The sequence below is a fragment of the Penicillium chrysogenum genome, assembly GCF_028827035.1.
Source record: "Penicillium chrysogenum strain IBT 35668 chromosome Unknown utg000005l_segment0_segment0, whole genome shotgun sequence".
NCBI lineage: Eukaryota > Fungi > Ascomycota > Eurotiomycetes > Eurotiales > Aspergillaceae > Penicillium > Penicillium chrysogenum.
This window is the reverse complement of record NW_026622753.1, coordinates 4,882,094-4,904,932: the sequence shown is the minus strand read 5'-3', so window position 1 is coordinate 4,904,932 and position 22,839 is coordinate 4,882,094. Positions and strand designations below refer to the sequence as shown.

General features: G+C 50.8%; 8 protein-coding genes across 8 annotated transcripts; 5 read left to right on the top strand and 3 right to left on the bottom strand.

Moving 5' to 3' along the window:
- Positions 1-298: 298 nt before the first annotated feature.
- Positions 299-3,207, bottom strand: N7489_010259 (uncharacterized protein; the record flags this gene model as incomplete). The annotated part of the gene is made up of 4 exons (XM_056716008.1): positions 299-2,216; positions 2,271-2,506; positions 2,564-2,941; positions 3,172-3,207. 4 exons carry the CDS (start codon positions 3,205-3,207, stop codon positions 299-301), a joined length of 2,568 nt encoding a protein of 855 aa, XP_056563630.1.
- Positions 3,208-3,518: 311 nt separating this feature from the next.
- Positions 3,519-6,553, top strand: N7489_010258 (U3 snoRNA-associated protein UTP13; the record flags this gene model as incomplete). The annotated part of the gene is made up of 4 exons (XM_056716007.1): positions 3,519-3,692; positions 3,756-3,783; positions 3,836-5,097; positions 5,222-6,553. The coding sequence occupies 4 exons, from the start codon at positions 3,519-3,521 to the stop codon at positions 6,551-6,553; spliced, it is 2,796 nt and encodes a 931-aa protein (XP_056563629.1).
- Positions 6,554-6,854: 301 nt separating this feature from the next.
- Positions 6,855-8,432, bottom strand: spp2 (spliceosome ATPase-activating subunit SPP2; the record flags this gene model as incomplete). The annotated part of the gene is made up of 1 exon (XM_056716006.1): positions 6,855-8,432. One exon carries the CDS (start codon positions 8,430-8,432, stop codon positions 6,855-6,857), a length of 1,578 nt encoding a protein of 525 aa, XP_056563628.1.
- An 807-nt stretch (positions 8,433-9,239) lies between these two features.
- N7489_010256 (RTA1 domain-containing protein) lies at positions 9,240-10,208 on the top strand (the record flags this gene model as incomplete). The annotated part of the gene is made up of 1 exon (XM_056716005.1): positions 9,240-10,208. One exon carries the CDS (start codon positions 9,240-9,242, stop codon positions 10,206-10,208), a length of 969 nt encoding a protein of 322 aa, XP_056563627.1.
- Positions 10,209-10,499: 291 nt separating this feature from the next.
- Positions 10,500-11,696, top strand: N7489_010255 (DUF4419 domain-containing protein; the record flags this gene model as incomplete). The annotated part of the gene is made up of 1 exon (XM_056716004.1): positions 10,500-11,696. One exon carries the CDS (start codon positions 10,500-10,502, stop codon positions 11,694-11,696), a length of 1,197 nt encoding a protein of 398 aa, XP_056563626.1.
- A 929-nt stretch (positions 11,697-12,625) lies between these two features.
- eaf1 (MYB and HSA domain protein) lies at positions 12,626-17,328 on the bottom strand (the record flags this gene model as incomplete). The annotated part of the gene is made up of 6 exons (XM_056716003.1): positions 12,626-13,708; positions 13,764-13,921; positions 13,985-15,643; positions 15,732-16,681; positions 16,878-17,006; positions 17,087-17,328. Coding segments are annotated over 6 exons (4,221 nt in total), but the record flags the coding sequence as incomplete, so codon positions are not given.
- A 468-nt stretch (positions 17,329-17,796) lies between these two features.
- Positions 17,797-19,324, top strand: N7489_010253 (putative 60S ribosome biogenesis protein Mak11; the record flags this gene model as incomplete). The annotated part of the gene is made up of 2 exons (XM_056716002.1): positions 17,797-18,711; positions 18,764-19,324. 2 exons carry the CDS (start codon positions 17,797-17,799, stop codon positions 19,322-19,324), a joined length of 1,476 nt encoding a protein of 491 aa, XP_056563624.1.
- A 587-nt stretch (positions 19,325-19,911) lies between these two features.
- N7489_010252 (translation initiation factor eIF2 subunit gamma) lies at positions 19,912-22,113 on the top strand (the record flags this gene model as incomplete). The annotated part of the gene is made up of 10 exons (XM_056716001.1): positions 19,912-20,179; positions 20,281-20,302; positions 20,358-20,583; positions 20,664-20,674; positions 20,763-20,779; positions 20,838-20,851; positions 20,928-20,960; positions 21,035-21,152; positions 21,219-22,023; positions 22,083-22,113. The coding sequence occupies 10 exons, from the start codon at positions 19,912-19,914 to the stop codon at positions 22,111-22,113; spliced, it is 1,545 nt and encodes a 514-aa protein (XP_056563623.1).
- Positions 22,114-22,839: the final 726 nt, after the last annotated feature.

Below are 22,839 nucleotides of genomic sequence, written 5' to 3'. Positions count from 1 at the left end.
TTTTTGTTTTTGAGAGCAAATCCAATGTACCATCAGCTAATGAAAATGTGTAAATGCAAATCTCATCAAGATAGCAATATGTGCTCCAAAAGGATCATATTGTACAAAGTACCTCATATTTGTAGTGGGGAGCATGGTCTGAAATTTTACTCGGTGAACCTAGGTCTTTGAGACCCCGCATGGATGAAAATGGCGATGTAAGAAGGGGAAACCCACCCTACCAGAGGAGACAGAGGAAATAGAGCAAGTACGGTGGAGTGACCTAGGTATTAAAACGGCTAAAAGAAACGACTACTCATCACAAGGTTCCCCAGCCGCAGAAGTTCCTCCCTATCCTCATCGTCGAGCCTACTAGGAACCCCCAAATCCCCGCTCTCATCGCAACTTGCATTCCTCTCATGAGCACAAGTCGGTAGGAATAGGCACATATGTCTGGCCAGGTTCTCCCGCCAAACCAAAGACCCAACGGGTGGACGTCTGAGAGACGGGTAACGGAGGAAGGATGTGAGATAATCCAGGATCGGGTCAAGGAGCGAAGGTAGAGTGCTTCGAGCGGCGCGAGTATTATGCCGCTGATTACAGCAGCGAGATGAGACGCGAGGGAGTCCACTGGGTATGCCGAAAGAAGGGTGACGCGGTGGACTTGCGACAATGTGTTTGTCAGTTGTCCAGGAATCAGAGAAGAGGGTAGAATTGGCTGGACGAGGGTGTCGGACTGGGTGTCCTCGTTATGGTCTGTGTCTGCGACAGGGTTTGATTCATTGGGTGGCTCTTCCTCATTTGGTTCTTCCACGCCATCTGGGAGAATGTTTGGTACGATGGACCCTAGAGTTTCCTCGATTGACTCTAAAGTCGGAGCGTCGGTGACTTGGGTTTCTGGGGCCGGAATTTGAGGGTTTAATTCAGGGGCACCCAAGTCTTGGGGGGTTGTGTTTGATGGTCTGGCAGTGATACTTGAGAGGCCATCCGTATCTGCTGCCGCTAGGGGCTGCTGGGCCTGGCGCTGGGCCTGACTTATGATCAGAGCCTCAAGGAACTCGGCTATGGATCGTCTGTCCATGGCGTCTGGATTTGTATTTGAACCTGGCACACCATTTCCCGCTAGTGCATTTAACTGGGCAGGATTTGAAGTTTGGATATTCGAGTGACGGTTCCGATTGCCCATTAACTCAAGCTGCATTGTGATAACGTCGGGGCTCTGGTGAATCAAGGATGCTCTTACGCGAGGCGACGTAGGGGGTGATGTTTCTGGTGATGACGGTTGAGAAAAGAGAGTATTAGAACGCGAACTCTGTCGGTCCACAGCAAGGTCCTCACCATTTTGCAGAGGGGCTGATTGGTCCTGCTGTGTTGAACTGGCGGAGAGACGACTCTCCCGACCAGCAGTAGCTATCTCGGAGAAATAGTCATTGCTCATTTCCCCGGGTGACTGAGACATACGGTTTTCGTTTGTAAGCACCTGATTCAACCCAATAACAGATTCTGCCTGGGTCAGACGCATGGGTGGAGTTGTATCATGTGGTCGTGGTCGTACTCGCGATGCAAGAGCGGCAGCCTGGGCATCGGGAGTAACCCCTGGCGGTCTAGGCACGGGTTCATTTGGACCTTCTCCAGCACCAAGGTTGACTTGAACCCCGCCAAGTTCGTTTTGCAATAACTCAATTGAATGGCGTAGATTTTCAATCCTCTCGTCCCTGAAGGACCGAAGAACTTGCTGCTCTGACAATTGGTTCGATCTCAGTCCAAAAAGCGACGATACCCATCTTCGAAAAATGGCCAGTTCGAACTTGATGTCTTCGAACAGCGTGAGCTTGCCGCGGTGTAATTCTTCGTCCGATCTGCGGCCCAGGGTGGGCACTACCCACTCTATCAGGTTCTCTTCAAACGCAACGCGGACCGAGAGTTCGTCAGGAAGAGCTGGTTTGGGAAGGTGCCGTCTGATCAACCGATAGATACGCTCTTCAAGCTCGGGTCGCAGGTAGTAGCCATAGAGGAACACTAAAGCACCAGGGGAGATCAACAACTCCACGAGTGACATCCCCAGTGAGCAAGGGGAGAAATCTGTAGGCCAAGATGGCAGCTGTAGCAAAGATTCTCTGCTGAAGGGAAGCAAAAATTGCACGCCAGGGATTCCATATGGAGACACAAGGGAAAGGGACTGGAGTGTAGAGTACATGTAGAACTCCATAGACAACATGAGCACAGAATTTCTCGCCCTTTATTCATAGTTAGTTGTCTTGTCTATGTGAATGGAGGAAGGATATACTCACGCTGTATACAGAAGCCCGAAAAAGGAACGAACACCGAGTGAGTCGCCCGTCAAAGTCTGAACATAGTCACGCAGAGAGACAAACACCCGTTTCAGCGGGGTTTCCCGAGCTATAGCCAAGGCACTGGACATTGCCCAGGCAGGAATTCCCGAAAAATAGAAGCTAAAAATCCCTGTGGTGTCTCTCTCAGATTTCATGGCACTGAGCAATGTAGAGTGGGCATAACGCCGGTAAGTCTAAACATCAAGTCTCGAATGTCAGCCCAATCAAAGTAGTATCGGGAGTGCATTTACCTGTACTCGACCGGTGACTGAAGAGGTCCACCAGGTACCGAAAAAGATGAAAAGTTGATCGAGGGTTGTTATGACCAGTCCGAAGTCATTTTCACTCGCAATCTGGTTGATTTCTTGCTGTTCATTGGGCATACTAGAATTTCGGTCTCCATTGACGACAATCCCCATTGTTGAAAGGATGTCATTCTTTGCTCTCCGGAGTCCTTTCCCGAGGCTTTTGGACTCGGGATTAACAGGGTGCCCTCGAGTATCATATTGCTGCATATAATTGTCTGCATGGACGTTGGATATCCGTCGGACTGGAGTGGAGGGGTCAACCGCCGCATTGTCAGGAGCTTCATATGGGGACCGGCCCTTGAGATCAGTCAATATCGTATACTATGCAATTTATAACTACGTTCAATTAGACATGTATGGGTAGAGGCGTCTGGGGTGGGGCTTGTATATCAGGATGGAAACAATCGGACAGGGCCCGGTGGTGACTGGTTCGGTTTCAGAAGACTTTAGGCTTCTCGAAGTAAAGCATGAACCATTGTCACAGCCCGTAGACCCAAGATTTCTCAGCTGCGAATATAGGGGAAGTTCGCGAGTAGAAAGGTGAAGCTTACCAAAGCGAGCCGGTTCAAATAAGCCTGTCGACCCATAGTGCGCGTGATCACCGGGCTAGTAGCGTAGCCACGTGGCCTTTTAAAACACCATTAGTACAAATCCTTTCAGAAAGCGGTATGAAACACGATCAGACGAAAGCCCAGCGGTTGAAGGTGAACATGTGGTTATGCGGCTAGACATGGCCTGAGGCACAAGCCATATCTTATCACCAAACAAACGGTGCAAACACCCAAAAAAAGTTGCCCGCTCGAGCTGCCGTTTTTCGCGATCGTTCAATCTCTACGGCTCTTCGACTGGCCAATGGCGTGCTAAATTCTACTTTTTTACGCCGAGTTATTATAGAGTCATGTCGAAAGCTATTGTCAAAACCACTTTCGAGGCGTCCCGTACGCTCCGCCCCATTTACACCGGTGGTAGCACGGCGCTGGATGCCAGTGGGCGCATCTTGCTGAGCTGCGTGGGCGAGGATGCCTTGATCGTCGATTTGGAGACTGGTAACCAGCTCACTAGCTTGGAGGGGGTATGTTTTGTCGCCTTGATGATATTCTTCAATTGCAAAGCGCTAACCACATAAACGCTGCAGGATGGAGAAATTGTCACAGGTTTGGCCAGTGAGTATTGTATGTCCTGAGAATGAGGATAAAGCACTAAGATTTCGTCTAGTCACGCCTTCCGCCTCGCACGCTATTGTCTGCTCGCGCTCGATGTCCATGCGAATCTACGGCCTCTCAACTTTCGACGAGACTTCTCAGACCATTGAAGCAAAACTTCTCCGAACCCTTAAGCCTCACACAGCTCCCGTTGTGACCATTGCTGTTGACCCTACTGGCACACTGCTTGCCACTGGTGGTGCTGATGGCTCAATCAAAGTCTGGGACATCAGAGGTGGCTTTGTTACTCACACTTTCCATGGTCATGGTGGTGTCATTTCTGCGCTTTGCTTTTTCGAGGTTCCTACTGCCGACAGCGATGCCAAGTCATCCAAGAAGAACAAGTCTAAGCAACAGGCTACGGATGACGATGATGAAGATATGGAGGGCTCTGCCCGTACGGGTTCTACTGCAGGATTCCGCCTAGCATCAGGCAGTGAAGATGGCAAAATGCGTGTATGGGATCTGCACAAGAGAAAGTCCATTGCGTCGCTTGAGTCACATGTTTCACTTGTCCGGAGTTTGTCCTTCTCTCCATCAGAGAACGCATTGATCTCGGCCAGCCGAGACAAGACTGTCATCGTCTGGGATGCGCGTACTTGGAAGACTCGCAGAATCATTCCTGTTTTGGAGAGCGTGGAAGCTGCGGCTTTCATTGCGGATAGCGGACTATGCGTTATCGGCGGAGAAAATGGCAAACTGCGAGTTTGGGACTGCAATCGTGGAAGTGAGATCACAGAGGAACAAGAGGCCGGAGAGGAGTTCGAAAGCGTCGTCGCTATCCAGTATTCGCCTGGTTTGCCTTTTGTCCTCACAGTCCATGCGGATCAGACTCTCCGCCTCCACTCGCTCGAGTCACTGTCTGATTATAAGCCAGGCTCAACCTTGGAGCCTTTGGCGATTATCCGCCGCATTTCCGGCAATGATGACGAGATCATTGACCTGGCTTACATTGGGCCTGATCGATCTATGCTTGCTTTGGCCACTAACACCGAGAGTATTCGTGTAGTTTCGGTTGCTCCCTCAGAAGATCGACCATCAAATCAGGGAGAGGAGTACTTTGGTGCTGATGTCACACACCTGGAAGGCCATGACGATATTATCATTTGCATTGATGCCGATTGGTCAGGACACTGGCTAGCAACAGGCGCTAAAGACAACACAGCCCGTCTTTGGCGTATTGACCCTAAAACATCGTCTTATACTTGCTTTGCTATTTTCACTGGCCACGCCGAATCTTTGGGAGCAATCGCCCTTCCCCGTGTGCCACCCCCTGTTGGCAGTGCCGCATATAACGACCCCTTGAACCACCCGCCAGCATTTTTAATTACTGGCTCGCAAGATCGCACAATCAAGCGGTGGGATACAAGCAAGCTAGCCCCCCCTGACGGGAGAAAAGGCACACTACCCTAAGGCAATCTATACTCGCAAGGCTCACGAAAAGGATATTAATGCCATTGATATCGATTCTACATCTGAACTGTTTGCCTCAGCATCACAAGATCGCACTGTGAAGATCTGGGCCGCTGACGAAGGCTCGACGGTAGGTGTCCTCCGTGGCCACAAGCGAGGTGTTTGGTCGGTGCGATTCGCCCCGCAAGGCACACCGATTATCAACTCAGACTCACGCACTAGCACGAGCCGTGGCCTGGCCGTCACGGGCTCGGGTGACAAGACCGTCAAACTGTGGAGTCTGTCTGACTACAGCTGTCTCCTGACTTTTGAGGGACACACCAACAGTGTTCTCAAAGTCCTCTGGCTCCCGCCTCCCCAAGTCTCGAACAACCAAACGGATGAGGATGAGGATGACGAAGAAGCTGCAACAGCACGCAAAAACGCCATCCAGGACCGTCCCCTTATCGCGTCCGCCGCCGCAGACGGTCTGGTCAAGATCTGGTCCCCCTACACAGGCGAGCTAGAAACCACTCTGGACAACCACATCGACCGAGTCTGGGCGCTTGCCAGCCCAACCCCATCCGGCTCACGCGCAGACGTGAAGCCAACCTCCTCCAAGCTCAACACCACCCCCTACGCCATTGCCTCCGGTTCCGCCGATGCAACAGTGACCTTCTGGACTGATACCACATCAGCCACCTACACAGCCGCTGTCAACGCCAGCTCTGCTCGCGTCGAACAGGACCAAGAGCTGCAGAACTACATCCGCGCCGGTGCCTACCGCGAAGCCATCACTCTGGCCCTGCAACTCAACCACCCGGGTAGACTGCTCTCACTCTTCACCTCCGCCATCGACGCCGCAGACGACCCAACCCTCCCTGCCGAGGACCGCGAGCGTGCTGCAACCAGTCTGTCCGGTAACCCGTCCATCGACGAAGTCCTGCAGAACTTGGACCCTGCTAATCTGCGCACCCTCCTACTCCGTCTCCGGGATTGGAACACCAACGCACGTACCTCGCGCGTGTCACAACGTATCCTGTATGCTCTGTTCCGCTCTTACCCTGCGTCCACTTTCGTGGAGCTTGCGACCCAGTCCGTCCGCGGAAAGGAGGGTCGTGCCGCGGCTGGTATGAAGGATATCCTGCAAGCGCTGGCTGCGTACACTGAGAGGCACTACCGCCGAGTTGAGGAGCTGGTTGATGACAGCTACCTGGTGGAGTGGGTTCTCGGTGAGATGGATGGTGGTGTTGGACTTGGTGGACTGCGTGATGTGACTGTGGGTGATGTCAGTGACGAGGAAGAGCATGAGAAGGACGTTATTATGTTGGAAGCATAGTTTGGCTTTAGTCTTTTGCCCTGTTTGTACATTGAATTTGGGGCTTTCGTTCTTGGAGTACCATGGGTGGGAAGGATAAAAGCCATCTCTTTATAGAATTGAATAGTGTATCATGGAAAGTATCCTTTGGCCAAAGCCATCTACATGTATTTTGATTGTTCAGGGTATCTCTTTTTTTGGGTCTCATGGTAAAATAACGAGATGGAGGGAATAAGTGAGGGAATATGCAGACAGAAGCAGCAATCTGTCGTGTACAAAGGCCCGAATACTCTTCAACCTTCCTCGCCAAAACTTTTGACCTCTAATCATCACGACGACTCCGACGAGAGTCGCGATCACGATCACGGTCTCGGTCATTCCGAGACGAGTGCCGTGAGCTGCTGTATCTCTCATCTCGAGACCGATGGCTGCGGTCCCTGTCCCGCTCCCGATCTCCATCTCTCCTTCGATCGTCTCTATTATCGCCACGGTCGCGGCGACGATCCCGGTCATAGTCTCGATCCCGATAGGATCGGTCGTCCCGTCTGCTTCTATCGTCATCGTCGTATCTAGAGGAACGACTAGAAGAATGTCGACCACTAGACCGACTGCGGTCACGTCGCGAGGACCCAGTCTTCCGACGAGAACGATCCTCCTCGTCGTCGTAGTCGCGTTTGCGGTATTCCCGGTCACGGTCCTTGTCCCGACCGCTCTTCTCAAGGTTGCGATCCCGTCGCTCGCGCCAGTCGTCTTCCTTGGGAGGTTTGGACTTGGCCTCCTTCTGTAAAGCAGCGAGCTCCTCTTCGGTAAGATGCTCGCCGGTTTTCTTATTCCGCATCGTGATAGGCATGTACACACCCTCAGCCTTATCGTTTTCCTCCCCCTGTTTCCTCGACGCCTTGCGCATAGCCGATTTTCCCCAAGCTCCAAGCTCGGCTTCGGCTCCCTTGCCGCCGGACGAATCCTTTGCGCCAATGCCAAGGAAGCCAGGTCGTCGTTCTGGGACACGAGGGTTTTTCGCCCTCTCTGCAGCTGTGGCACTGCTGTAGTTGCCTCGTCCGATAGCTTGGCCATCCTTCCAACCCATTCCTCGTAGCAGGGCGGCGCCGAATTCCTCAACGGGAATAGCGTTGTAGGCGTCCAAATTAGCAGGCTCGGGCCGGGATGCCACATCTGTTCGGAAAGACCCTAACTCGCTGTAGTGGACTGGTTCTTCTTCCTTTGTGGCGGACTCGATAACGAGGTCTGACCTCCGTTCCACGTCTCCCTTGGTTTCGCGAATCAGCGCTTGCATGGCAATTTGGTCGTCAGTGAGGGGCTTGGTCTCGACAGGTTTCGCATCAGACATGGCCTGGTCTTCGACCATTGCCGCGCCGCTATCTCCCTTCTCTGCAGATTGCTGCGCAAAGCTCAACCCGTACGCCATACTGGGCGTATCTGTCTCTACCGTAGGCACTCCGGTTTGTGCTTGTCCGTTCTTTTGCGCTTCCTGCATAGCCTGCACTTCGGCGGGTAGCAGGTTCTTCTTGCTTTTCTTCACATTGACGCCCGCCCGGTCGCGCCAGTTGTTCTTGCTCGTTACGGGGATGATCAGTGGCTTATTTGCGTCCTCCACTGCCTGTCCATCCGCAGCAATGGCGGCACCTGTGTGGGTGTCGAACCCAGAGATTTCCTCGTGGACCGGAGGGGCCTCATCTTCGTCGGAGTCATCGGCGTAACCAAGCTGGTGAGGCCGCCGAGGCAGTGATCGGCCATTTGCTGGGGAATTTGTGGGACGGCCGCGGTTTGAGGATTGGAGGTTGAAACCAGTCTTTTTCGGAGGACCATTCGAACTGGATAAAGATAGAGAGATCGGTTTGGACGGCGGTTGCCCACCCTCATCATGATCGCGCGAAGACATCGCGAGGTTATCTTGGTTTGAAACAAATGGAGTGCTTAGCAGGGAAGAGAGAGCTGCGAGGAGCAGTTGATACTCGAGAGCTCATGGGCGGTGGCAAAATTGAAGCGCGCGGCTAAACCGGCAGATTTTGTATGTTGTTAAGGCGGTAAGAAGATGGATAATCATCATAAAATACCTGCATACAAATCACCTTTCCTGCCTCAATAGACAAGCACCAACACAAAGGCCCTTGGGTTCCACTCATTCGAAGTAATCAAAGGCGAGTAGGCTATACTTCTAGGCAGCCAGATAATCCAGGCAGTGAAGATCACAAAGATGATCTGGGCCTAATCGGGATTTTGAAGGTACTCGTAATTGGATTTCCCTTTTCATCGTTAACATCACTTCTCGGATTCAAATGGAGTAATGAACTACATGCGAGCCAGCAAAATGGCTGAGAGCCGGTTACGTAGTCCGGTCTTGTATAGTCCATTTGTTCCGGAACTGTTTTTAGATCTGTTTCTAGATCTGTTTCTAGATATCCATGGATCTGTTAGGTAGTAGTAGAGACGTGAATTCTAGTTTTTCATCTCTATCCATTATTAGATGGTAGTATTCTAAAAATATTCGACCAGACAAGCATAATAAGACGAAAAGAAGCATAATCCAAGTGGACCCCGATTGCCCCACAGGGCGTATTCGTTCAGAAACTACCCGATTCGGAATCTAGAAATAGCCCTAGAGAACTGCATCAGATGTTTATGAGTCCCTATAAATCCCACCTCTTCCTCAGGAAGAAAGGACTACACTCTTGTTGGCATCAATAATATGGATATTGTTTTTCACCCCGGCAAAAACGGGACTGATCCCTGGGTAGAGTTCTACCCCTACACACCATCTGCCACGGCTGGGTATGCCTTTATGGGAATCTTTGGGGTTTCAACCCTTGTCCATATCGTGTTGATGTTCCCCTTCCGTGCTGCCTACTTCACCCCACTGGTTCTGGGAGGAATTTGTAAGAAGATAGTCCCCATCCACAAAAGAGGAAACATCAACGCTAACGATGAACGACCAGGCGAGACGTTCGGCTACTACGGCAGGGCATGGTCACACCAGTCTCGATTTGACATCAAGTCATGGTCCTTACAGGAGATGCTCATTCTATGTGCACCGCCTCTTGTGGCAGCCACCGTCTACATGGTCCTCGGCCGCATTATCCGCTCCTTCGGCGCTGAACATCTTTCAAGCATGCGCCCCAAATGGCTCACCTTTGTCTTCGTTATGAACGATGTTCTCTGCTTCTGTACACAATTGGGAGGTGCAGGTGTCCAGGTTACCGGGGACGAGAAGGTGATGAAAATTGGCAAGAAGGTCGTTTTGGCTGGCTTGATCTTCTCCTTGGTTGTCTTTGCCTGGTTTATTCTGATTGCGGCCAAATTTCATCGACGTCTCCAGCAAAGTCCCACACCTCTTCTCAATCAGAATCCCGATCTGCCCTGGCAGCGATACATGTGGGCAATCTACATTTCTTGCTTGGCTTTGATGGTGCGCAATCTGGTGCGGACTATTCAGTTCGGAGCCGGTCAGAAAACCGATGTCAACACCAAGGAGGTCTATATCTATGTTTTTGACGCCTTTTTAATGTTCTTTACGATGTTGGTATTGACCATTTACCATCCGGGTCGGCTTATTAAGAAGGCTCGTCGCTTGACCAAGACTGATTTTACGGGAGAACGAAATTCTGCGCATGGGCTGTTGAGTGAATGCGAGATGGGCGAGCGCATGCCGAACAAGTGATTGATGAGGGTTGAACAAGTTATATAGCCAGAATAGAGTCCATGGTACCTTCCTCATGTACTAAGCCGTTTAGGGAAACCTTCTTCCTCCCGAGGTCTTCTTCTTCTTCTCCTCCTGGCATCTCTACCCTCTTCTCTCTTCACAACACTCTCCACTAGTCTATCTTTCTTGAACTTCTACTTTTTACTTTCTCTCTATAATCCCTACTGCTCGAAATTATCCACACAAATACACACACTTTCTCTCACACTCGCTCACTCCATCGCTTTCAAGACTATCCATTCTCCCAACATGCCTGTCACCCTCACCACGGCCAAACATCCACCCCGTGGATGGCGACTCCGGAAGGTAGCCGACATCGAAGACCTCTTCAGACAATCCTGCCCAGAAGGGCGTCGTGATAGTAAGAGGTTGATTGGGAACTCATTTGCTAAAGACTTCTTCGACACATCTCACGTCTCCGCATCCGAAAATGGCTTTGTCTGGGCCGTGTTCCACGCCTATAGCCATCACCACAACCTTGTGCTGCGGCCCGAAGATGTATGGTTCACCATTCTATCACAGCTCAGTTTCTTCGTTATAGCACATTCCGAGGAACTGCGACATCTATTCGTCTCGCATAAAGATAGAAAACACCTAAGTATTATCTCAAATGAGACCTTGGACACTGTGGACTTTGGTGAACTGGCATTAGAAATGACCGAGCTTATGGAAAAGCATGTGGTGGATCCGGAACTGCGGAGTTGGATCATGCCGGCCTTCAGCACCACGACTGCATCCGACGAAGCGGTAGCAGCTATCTTGATGATGGGCTCTATGCAAAAGTATTTCACATACCAATTCACTTTACGGTGTGGGATTCCGTCTGTCACTTTGCTCGGCGAACGTGAGGACTGGGCACTTATGGTAACGAAGATTGCTCGACTAGCTCAGCTAGGGGACGAGCCTGCTCGATTTGCTCAACTTCTTCGGCCGGTGTTTAACAACTTCGCTGCTTCCTTCGACAACCCCGAAGCACCCGATGTACTGAGTTTCTGGAGCAAATGTGCAGACAGAAGAGGTGGCGGAAGCGGACCAACTTACCTGACTGGCTGGATATCGGTTTTCTGTTTCTGGGGAGAGGATGGGAAGTTGCTATACCCAGAACGGATTCTTCCAATATGCTCGCGAGGCTTTCAGGAACGGGAGACGGAGTTCGACCTTGATCAGGCCTTGTCACGCTGTATAGACACAGAGAAAGTCCCTCTAGGCTACGTCTCCGTGCCGGTTATAGTTGACAATCTTGGGCACGTATTTGACACTGTGATGGTGGCTGGCATGATCGGCATACAGGCCATTCCCACTAGGGAGGCCGGGCTTGGTTCGATTCAGCCAGTGTCGGGGTGGTTCATGTATGAAAAGAAGAAACGAGCGTGTGCCAAAACGCACAATCCAGTTGACAAACCACCTAGGGTATTGGATTGGTCGTTGGTCAGACAAGGCAAGTGAAGCAATTGGGTCATTCGGTTACTTTCGTTTCAATTTCGCTTTTGTTTTGAATATTGGCATTGCAATGTTCGGGAATTCCCTTGGTAGCTAATCAGCAGGGTCGTTTCAAATCTCAATATTGAGAGTCGCTGGAAAGACAAATACAACAAACCTTTGTTTTATGTCTATTATCGCTTGAACAGAAGATAATTAAAGGGAAAGGCCGGAGAGCTACCAAAGAGGGACATTACAGAGCTGATAATATGTGTATCATTTCATGGGCCTAATGGTAGCTACCGAAGAACAGTTGGCCTGGTGACTACATAACATGCGTGTGCATGGCGTAGCTTGTTCGAATTTGGTCCTTGGTGTTGCTGCTTTTCCTCTGAACCGACAGTCGTAGGACATGTGTTGTTCTTTCATATATCGAAAACATAGAGATCATCCATACCAGCGACACAGTTGATACATCTTTGACGGCTACACAAGAATCCCATTGGGCGAAAAGAAAAAAAAAAAAAAGAAAAGAAAAGAAAAACTTCAAACTAATCATACAATTCATATCAATTCCTAGAGTAATCCGACCGCCCCAGTTTCGCCTATTCCCAATGATACAAGCCCAAACCCAGAATTCAGAACAGCACTGGTGTAAAAAGAGCCAGTGCACATCAAGTTCAAATAAATGATGAACATCTTTTCAACGGGCCAAAACAGATAAAAAAAACACGCATGCGGTAGAGGTCAACAAATAGGGGTAGGGGTAGGTGTAAGTGACGGTGTCGGTGACGGTGTAGCGCGAGAATCCGAATCAACGGTGAAGGACAAAGTGTAGAGAAAAATAAATCAGCGTAAGGGTTGGTGTAAGTATTTACAGACGAAGGTAAAGTGGGGAGAGAAAATAGATCCGCAAAAGTATTGTAGGGGAGGAGAGGAACAAGTTGAGAAATCTCCTAGCTGGTTGCCGTCTGGGCAGCCGGAGCGTGCGGGCTCTTGCTGGAACCTTGAACGGCGCCAGCCTGGGCACTGCCACTGCGCTGGTTTTGAGGAGTGGCGCTGCGACTGGGCAGAGGTGCAGCACCGTTCATGGCGGGTGAGCTAGTCGGGCCAACGCGGTTTTGTTGACCGGGCTGGGGAACCCGCATCATCGGGGAGAACCCTTGGTTTTGAGGCACCTGCATTCCAGAACCACCGTTCGGAGCCTGGAAGTTAGCCTCATGGGGGACTTGGTAGTTGGCCTGGACAGCATTGGCATTGATGCTACCTGCAGCGGCATTCATCGCTGCTTGTTGGGACAAGCGCTGCTGTTGCTGCTGCTGATACTGGTTGAGTCGGTCCGTGGCCAGCTTGGTCACTTGCTCAGGGGGCATATTAGGGTTCGTACGTTGAATCTGGCTTTGGAGAGTGCTGATTTGGGGCACAACGCCGCTCGAAAGAGGGTTGGGCTGACCCATACGAGGCGACGGGGTTGAGACGCCTTGTGGTGTACCACCGTGGAACGATGGACTCTGCATTCCCCCTTGGTTCTGGAGGGCAGCCATCATAGCAGGGTTATTAGGTGTACCGTTAACATTTGACATGTTCATGTTCGGCGATCCCTGAGACCCAAATTGCGGGTTGTGGAATTGCTGGCCCTGCTGAGGGTGCTGCTGCTGTTGCCGAGACTGGAGAAGACGCTGCTGCTCTTGCAATCGATTGGCTTCTCGGATGACGCGCGTGTTATCAGGAGAGGCTTGCATTGGCAGGCCTGGTCGTGCCCCTGGCGTTTGCTGCAGTTGAGCTTGCGGCATCATCTTCATGGCCATTCCATTGGGCATCTGACCATTGGGCTGTGCACCATTAGGCATGTTCTGCATTGGGATAGGGCGGGCTTGATTGACACCAGCACTAGGAGGAATGCCGTTTGTCATTCCGTTCGGAGTTCCACCTGGTAGACTAGGGTTGGAAGTGGGGGGCATGGTGTTGTTACGCCCCGGCGCATTCATCATTTGCTGCTGGTTAGGTACTTGGCCGGAACGCTGCGCTGCGAGACTAGCCTATATAGGGGATAAGCCACAGTGCTTTCAGGTAGGAACGTTAACAACCACTCACTCTTTGCTGCGCAATCATTTGCTGGCGGTACTGTTCCTGCCTTTCCTGCAGCTTCATTTCTCTGTCGTACTTCAGCCGGCTGAACTCAGCCGGTGACGAGATCGGAGGCTTGGGCTGGTTAGCCTCATTGGCTTTGCGCAATGAAGCAAGGTGGGAAGCTAAGAGATGAAATGTCAGTAGAGTTCTTGCCATGATGTTACGTGCTTCTATTCCAGACATACCATGCTGCTGTTTCTGAAGCATAGTTTCCCGCTTTTTGGCCAGCTTTCGCATGGCATCAAGCAAAGCAAGATGCTTCGAAGATCGTCTCCGGTCAACCCGAAGAGGCTGAGTAGTCCTCCGGCGGACGGGCGGCTGAGGCTGAGCGTTGGCGCCTTGCTGCTGCTGCTGTTGTTGCTGCTGTTGCTGGGCAGCCTGTTGCTGAGCCAACACAGTGCGCTGGGCAGTCTCAAGCCTCTGGTGGTAAGCTCGGAAGTATTGGGTTTTGGACATATCTGCAGGAAGACCTTCAAGCCCTACCCATCGCTCGAAACATTCCCACGGAGTGCGTCTCTCGGCGCCAGAGGTGAAGAGTGATGGTGGGGTAAGGCAGCTGGAAATTAGAGACCAGTTGTAGGAGTACTCCTTGACCAAGCGTCGGAGTTCATCATCCTCAGCGAAAGTCCATTGCGAGGACGAACGTGATTCAAAGAAACCAACAGATGGCATGGGGTGTTCAGTCGGAGGCCGGAATTGATGGCCAGGGTGAATCCGATCACGGATGGGCTTGTTCTCCGGTCGGAACAGCGCAACGTTTGTCTGCTCGGGTGCCAATTCGGTGATCCGATTATCCGAATCATTGCCGTACTGGGAGTAGTCATATCGGCTCCGCTTACGAGGATGATCGTCATCGTGGAAGGTAATCTTCGCCGATGCAAATTTGGACACTGGCAGTAGTTCCGTCTTCCAAACTGTGTCAGGGGAGACTTTGAATGCCGGTGCGTTCGTGCCAGGGGCGATCTGGAGTGGTCCGTATATCGGCAATTCGTCTAACAGCTTTTCCGCGGCAGGGGTCATGTCAATCGAGAAGTTGAACTCATCCGAGCCCAAGGAGAAGATAGCAGCGGGGGCGACTGCGTCATGAATGTCGTGTCGAGGCTCATCATTGAACCCATCACTGACTGATTCTTCCTCGGCGGATGGCATGAGATCTGGAGTGGGATGAGAAACACCAAACACTTCATCGCCAACGTCGTCGGAGGGTGGACTGAGAACCGCCTTAGAGGAGTCCTTTTCTGTCACGGTTGCCGTTGGAATCTTTGCTTGGACACGAAGTAAGGTCCGATGTTCCACGTCGCTGTTGACATATTCTGCGCACCAATCGGCACAACTCTTTGCAGCAGCGATCTTCCACTTTCTCTCCTCCCGGAAGTCAGTTCGCATCCACTTCATGTGATCTAAAACAACGTCCCAATGTGTGCCCTGGCGGGGAGGTTCAACAGAGCGTTTTAATTGCCGCAGTGGCCATCGGTTTGCATTTTGAAGAGCATAGATTCGCCGGAGGGTACGGCAATCCATCTGTTCTTGGTATTCAAGCAGATGATTACTAGTACTCAAGGTCTTATGCGCGGATGCCAGCAGGGTATTGAGGTTTGTTCCCCGGGGAGGAGCGTACGCTCTGTTCAAGAATAATGTGAAAAGATAGTCTTGCTCCTCGTTCAGCTTGGCAACTGCATCCATATCTCGATGCGTCAGATCCGTAGAGTCGGCCTTCTCCTGCTGAGCTGGCTGCTTGGGAAACACGACAGTCGAGAGTCGGCTTCTCTCCTTCTCCCGCTCCTTGCGGTCCTTGAAGCGCATCCTCGCGACAGAATCCGGAGAGCCTTGATCAGACGGGGTAACTGGGTGGCTCCTATCATGAGTGACACTCTTAGGGGTTTCCCCAAGGATCTCGGAAACAGATTTGTGCCGGATGGCTCCTGATGATACCCGAGTAGTCATGCGCTCTGGTTGCGCCGAGCCAGGTTGAGTTGGGGGGGATAGAAAGCTTTTTGGCCGTGGGAGTCTCGACAGTTGAATCTACAGCGACTTCGGCTTGTGCGGTTGGTGACAACGAGTCTTGCACAGTCGTCTGTGGTTCTTGTGGTGCTTTCGCTTCAGAAGGAACGGGCTCAGGTTCCTGGTCAACGTCCATGCGATCTGTATCGACCCCGGTGTCCACACTCTCCACAATCACCTCTTTCGACGAAGGTATGTCGGCGACCACATCATTCACAGGTTTATCCGGTTTCGACCGAGCTTCTTCGAGACGCAATTGCTCGTCTGGGGTTAAGGGAACCAAGCTCGGGCGAGGGTGGGCAGATCGGTCATGCTTATGTTTTGGGCGATCAATTGCCCCAACCTCCTCAGTCACTTCTTCTGCGGGGCTTGTGTCGGGTGATGCGGCAACTGGGACGGGGGTATTATTATTGTAAGGGTCAATGGAGGAGGCAGGTGATGGTGGTTGTTCGTGTTGAGATGGTCCCAGTGTAACAGAGGGTCGTGCTTCGTGTTTCTTTCGAAGAGAGTCAGAGGGAATCTCCAGTGATGGAACCCCAGTCGCGGTTGGCTTCGACACGCGGGGGGAGATCGTTGCGTCATTGTCGTGGGCACTGAGCGACGTTTCTGCTACCGGTACACTAGCTTTCTGTTCGGCGCGCGATGAGTCGAGTGACTGCACAGCGATCGGTGGCACGTCGAGATCCCTTGGCAGCCTAGGGCTGGTAGCTGGCACTGATGGCCGGCGTGTTCCGGTTGTATCCACGGGGGTAGGTGGGAGATGAGATGTCGCGGTCTGAGGTTGGTCTAGAATGGGCGTTCCGTGCTGTTGAGGCTCGGTCGCATGCGGAGCTCCGCCATCAACGGTTGAGGGTGAAGTGATCCCAGCGACAGCTTTGGTGCTGGTGGTGGCAGCGGTTGTCGGGGGGGATTGCATTTCGACTTGGTGAGCGCGCGCGCGCATGGGTTGGCGGCGGAAGAGTAGCTTCATTAAAGTAACGACCTCTAGACAGGGAATCAGCATTGGGAAATTATAAACAAAAATAAATAAATGCAAAATGGATTCCACTGGCAGAGAGACAAGGCGATTGGACTTACTTGGAGAGATCATTGGCGTCGAGGAAGGCCTGTTCTTTCTGGTGGTAATGAGCGTCCTCGGTCGCGCCAAACCCGACCGTGGCTAGATACAATGCGCTGAGCTTGCGCTTTCTGCGCGACAAACAGTTTCTAACCACCAAATTAGCGACAAATTCATCATTTCTAGGCTTCCCAATCGAATTCCCGCCGTCGAAAAAATTAATACTTACGCGATCTCATCGTTTTTAGATCGTAGGAGCTCGTCACGGAGCATGGAGTCTAGCTTCGGAACGCAGCATCCGATTAACGCGGGAACAAGGGGAACTGATCGAGCGAGGTCATCCAGATGGAAAAAATCGCTCGAAAAAGATGAAAAAGATGGGTGGAGGGTAGGAGGCGATGAAAAGCACCTGGAGCAGGATCTTTTCGAAGGGGGTGAAAATGAGGTTACAGGGCGGTATGAAAAATGTGGAAGAACGGGAAAGATGTTGGTTTAGGTACAACCAGTTACTCGCTCCCTCTATAAAAAATACACGGCTTGGCCAGGTACCTGGTACTTCTGAAAAATTCCCTTTGATGATGGAGGGAAAAATAGAACGTGATATCAACTTGGGGATACAAGAATGATGTCTACTTTAATGAGCTATAATATGGTTGTCAAAGACTTATGTGTTTTTTAGAAGGCTGCTCTCATCAACTGGTAACGCACTGTATTATTGTTCTGACATTCAATTCTCCGCTTGCGTATGTGAGGCCTCAGGCATAAAATATAGTAAACACCTAATATTTATGGCAATAAGGCATTTATCACAAGGCATCTATTTCCTATCAAGGCGGCCGATAAACCGCCGGCAGAAAATCAAGAAAAAAAGTAGTCCGCTCTCCAGATCAAGCTTTCACATCTACGATAGAACAAACTACGATCATTATTTGAGCAATCATGGTGAAACGCAAGAGAACTGACACCCCCAAGGAGGACAAGACGGCTGGTACTCCTCCCAAGGCTACCAAATCCGCCCCTACTCCTCCAGAGACTCCCGATGCAGCTTTCACTATCCAAGTTGTTACAGGCTCTTATGAGCGGGTGCTCCATGGCTTCACCGTTGGTATCCCTGCCTCCAGCCTGAAAACAAAGGCTGAAGGTGACTCTCCGGCCATCCAATGCATGGATACTTTCCTATTCGAAGCCCATGGATCTGCAATTCGTTGTCTAGCATTGTCACCACTGCCTAAACCCACCGACCCTGTCGATGCCCAAAAGGTGATGCTGGCCAGTGGTAGTACAGATGAGCGCATCAACTTGTATTCGATCTCCGCCGCACTCCCTGCCGTGAATGAAGAATATCCGTCCGTGCCGACCTTCGCCGGAAACAAGATCCTCGAAAACCCCAGAAACCGTGAGCTAGGATCATTGTTGCACCACACTGCCAGTATTACCTCGTTGAGTTTCCCTTCGCGGACAAAGTTACTCGCAGCCGGAGAGGACAACACAATCTCGGTTTCCAAGACCCGCGACTGGACCGTCGTATCCACTATCAAAGCACCAAACCCAAAAATCCAAGGACGGCCAAGCGGTGATACGGCGCCTCCCGGAGCTGCTCCATCTGGAGTGAACCACTTTGCAGTGCACCCTAGTATGAAGCTGATGCTGAGTATTGGACGAGGAGAGAGATGCATGAGATTGTGGAATCTCGTGACCGGCAGAAAGGCTGGTGTGTTGAACTTCACCAGGGAAGTCCTACAAGGTGTCAAGGAGTCGAGATGGAGCACAGGCGAAGGTCGGCGCATTGTATGGGACTCTGAGGGAGAGGAATTCGCCGTTGCATTCGAATGGGGTGCAGTTGTGTTCGGAATCGTAAGTTATCTGGATGGTATACCATTGATCAAATTTCTGACTATTAGCACAGGACTCGATTCCCAGGTGCAGACTTATCCCTAGCCCGCGGAGCAAACTTCACCAGATGAAGTATGTGTCTTTGCCTTTGAAGGGTGGTGGAAAGGAAGATTTCTTGGCTGTCTCTACGGAGGATGGCCGAGTGATCTTCTATTCGACCAAAGAACTGAAAAATGCGGAGGATGATACCGAATGCTCAATTCCTCATGCTACGCCTGTTGCTCAGGTTGGTGGAAAGCAAGCTGGGTTCCCTGGCCGCATCAAGGACTTCGAGATCCTCACTCTTGAGGGTCAAGCAAAGGAATTCCGCAACGACTTCTTGGTCGTCACCGCCAACAGTGACGGAGTTGTCCGTGTTTGGAAGGTTGGTGGAAAAGAAGTTTCCGCAGCAAAGCAAGAAAAGAAGGATACGACTCAGATTGGGAAGCTCTTGACGACAAATGAAACTGGTAACCGCATCACATGCATGGCTGCCTTCGTCATGTTGCCTGCGGAGGACCCGTCTACACTGATAGACTCCGAAGACGACTCCGAAGATGAAGGGGAGTCATCGAGTGATAGTGACGATGAGTAACCTCATTATTCTCAACTGTTATACCCTTTATACCGTCAAATAGATCCCCAGTGGCAAACAATGTATCATGAGTATGAAAAGAACCTGGGATTATTGCCCTAGAAAATAATTATGACTATGTTTTCTACCATTTTTCTTTTCAATATCAGTATTCAACTCACCTAAGAATCATTTAACGTATGTTACTCCTGTCGCTGCTCTATAAACCTGGTGTGGCGCACTTCATGGTGTAGTTGTCAAGGATTTTCTTAGATAAAGATGAATGAGTCACCCACAATAAACCAACCTTGGAAGAGACAGCACTAAACCTGTATACATAATGCTTGAAACAAACGCCCAAGTGAATTATATTATCTAGTATACTTACTAAAAGTGTTATAACGTAGTAGGAAACGTAGAGTTGCCATCCAGACACCGCCCGGCTCTCCACTACACACAATCCCCCCACCTACATTCTTTCATTATCATATCGCGGGAAGCAATTTTCACCCGACCTTCTACCATCCCACACGCTTCGTTTAGCCACTTGCGTTTTTATTCAACGCTGCTGTTAATCGCGAGTTGATTTCCTATTCCATTTCGCAATTATGGCATCCAACGGCGACTTCTCTGACGAGGGATCCCAGCCCGGCTCACCTTTACTCGATGCCCACAATGCCCGCGGAGAGGTCGAGGACCAGGAGCCCCTTGAGCAGGAAGAGAAACCTCTCAAGTCTGCTATGAAGAAGTCCGAGCCTGCTCCTCAACCGAAGCGTCCAGAACTCCCCGAGCAGCCCAACCCGGACACGCTCGATCTGTCAAAATTGACGCCTCTTTCACCTGAGATCATTGCCCGGCAAGCTACTCAGAACATCGGTATGTGACCGTTGGTTTTTGAAAGCTTCTGCGTTCAGAAACACACTTCATTCATTAGGTCCAATTTTGCTATATAACAAATTTACTGACGTGATTATCAGGCACCATCGGACATGTCGCTCAGTTAGACACCTTCCCTTGCCTTTTTCTTCCTACATGCATACTAATACAATCTTAGCGGCAAATCCACCGTTGTCAAGGCGATCTCCGAGGTTCAAACCGTCCGCTTCAAGAACGAGCTTGAGCGCAACATTACCATTAAGCTTGGTTATGCCAATGCGAAAATCTACAAGTGTGACAGCCCCGAATGCCCTCGGCCCACATGTTACAAGAGTTTCAAGAGTGAGAAGGAGATCGACCCTCCCTGTGAGCGTGAAGGATGTACAGGCCGTTACCGGTTGCTGGTAAGTACTCCTGCTCCTTCCCCTCTGAAGTCCAAGTCAGAGCCTTTCCTCAAGTGGACCTAATCTAACCTCTGATACAGCGCCACCTCAGGTACCATCAATCCCCAATCTACCCCCAAACTGGAGTTCCATCCTTGATTCATTGGGTATAAGCTAACCTTTAATCTAAAAACAAAAAGTTTCGTTGACTGCCCTGGTATGTTTGCTAGATCTTCTCTGTCCAGAGTTAGAACACTGCTAATCTTCAATCATAGGTCACGATATTCTGGTTAGTACTTATTCTCTTGTGTATCTTGGGAAACTCGGTTTCTCTTTGGGTGTCGATTCTAATCAGCTTTGCGCAGATGAGCACCATGCTTTCAGGAGCCGCGGTCATGGTAGGTTTCATTCTCCACCACTGCAACAATTAGGATTTCGAGGGATTTGTGATAAGCTAACATCGTTTTTCTAGGATGCTGCTCTCCTCTTGATCGCCGGAAACGAAACATGCCCCCAACCCCAGACCTCGGAGCACTTGGCCGCCATTGAAATCATGAAACTCAACCACATCGTCATTCTCCAAAATAAGGGTAAAACCATGGTTTTCTTGTCAAACTGCCGATGAAACGAAGCGCTGACGTTTAAAAATAAAACAGTTGACCTCATGCGAAGTGATAATGCCCTTGAGCATTACCAGTCTATCCTCAAGTTCATCCGCGGTACCGTTGCTGATGGATCGCCGGTCATCCCTATTTCCGCACAGCTGAAGTACAACATTGACGCTGTCAATGAGGCCCTTGTCCAGACCATCCCTATCCCCCTTCGCAACTTCGAGGCTACGCCTCACATGATGATCATTCGTTCGTTCGATGTCAACAAGCCCGGTGCCGAGATCGATGAGCTCAAGGGTGGTGTTGCCGGTGGTTCCATCCTTACCGGTGTTGTAAAGCTGAACGATGAGATCGAGATCCGTCCCGGTCTCGTCACCAAGGATGAGCAGGGCAAGATCCAGTGCCGTCCCATTTTCTCTCGCATTGTGTCTCTCTTCGCTGAGCACAATGACCTCAAGTTTGCCGTTCCCGGTGGTTTGATCGGTGTCGGTACCCGCGTCGACCCCACGCTTTGCCGTGCCGATCGTCTCGTTGGTTTCGTTCTCGGTCACCGTGGCCGTCTCCCCGCTATCTACACTGAGATTGAGGTCAACTACTTCCTGCTCCGCCGTCTTCTGGGTGTCAAGACCGCCGATGGCAAGCAAGCCAAGGTTGCCAAGCTTGCTAAGAACGAAGTCCTGATGGTTAACATCGGTTCCACTGCTACTGGTGCCAAGGTCCTCGGTGTCAAGGCCGATGCCGCTAAGCTCAGCTTGACCAGCCCCGCCTGTACGGAAGTTGGCGAGAAGATTGCCATCAGTCGCCGAATCGAGAAGCACTGGCGTCTGATTGGATGGGCCAACATTGTTGCGTAAGTCTACGGGTTTGGTATTACTTCTAGTGACAAATGCTGACTGTTTCGATTCTCAGTGGTAACACCCTCGAGCCCGTGCAGCAGTAAAGCAATCCTTTCAACGATTTCCCAGTTCGAAATGGGGAGCTTGGGGAATGAGGTCTGTCATGTCGGGGAATTTGATTTGCACATAACACTTGCTACCTATATCCCCGGACAACGACCTCACCCCACCGACCCTCGAACACGAGTCTTGCGATCTATGATTGCAAAAAAGTTTTATGGTCATAACGAATCAGAGAATTAAAGACGTGATTTAACTGATTCCCCGGCTGAATAGAGAAGATGGAGGAGTCATGCAACGCTGTATTGTCGCCACCTTGATCGGTTTACCTGCTTCATGCATGTCAGCGACCACTTTATCTGGTCTGCGACTGTGTGCTACGGTTTGGTCTGAGGGACGGACGACGAACGGGGATGCTGGTGAAGTCGGCGAATAAGATATGTGCTTTTTATTTCCATCGTACGAGGGAGTTGTTTTCAAGAGGTTTCCTGTTCATTGCTCGGTTTTTTGTCTGCATCATCGGATCTTATGTAGATAGGCCTATAGGTACAGGTCTGGGTTTAAAATGCAGGGAAGTTAGGACCAGCACAGCTTTAAGAGCTTCTGCATGTTTATTCTGTTTACAGATGGGCTTTTCGTCTGATGGGAATACAAAAACATTCGCAAATGAGATCGATGCTCCCACTAGATCGTCCGCATGTCGGATGTATATATTCTACCTAGGTACTACATGTATGACTACCACCACTCGATATTTCCTCACAACGTAA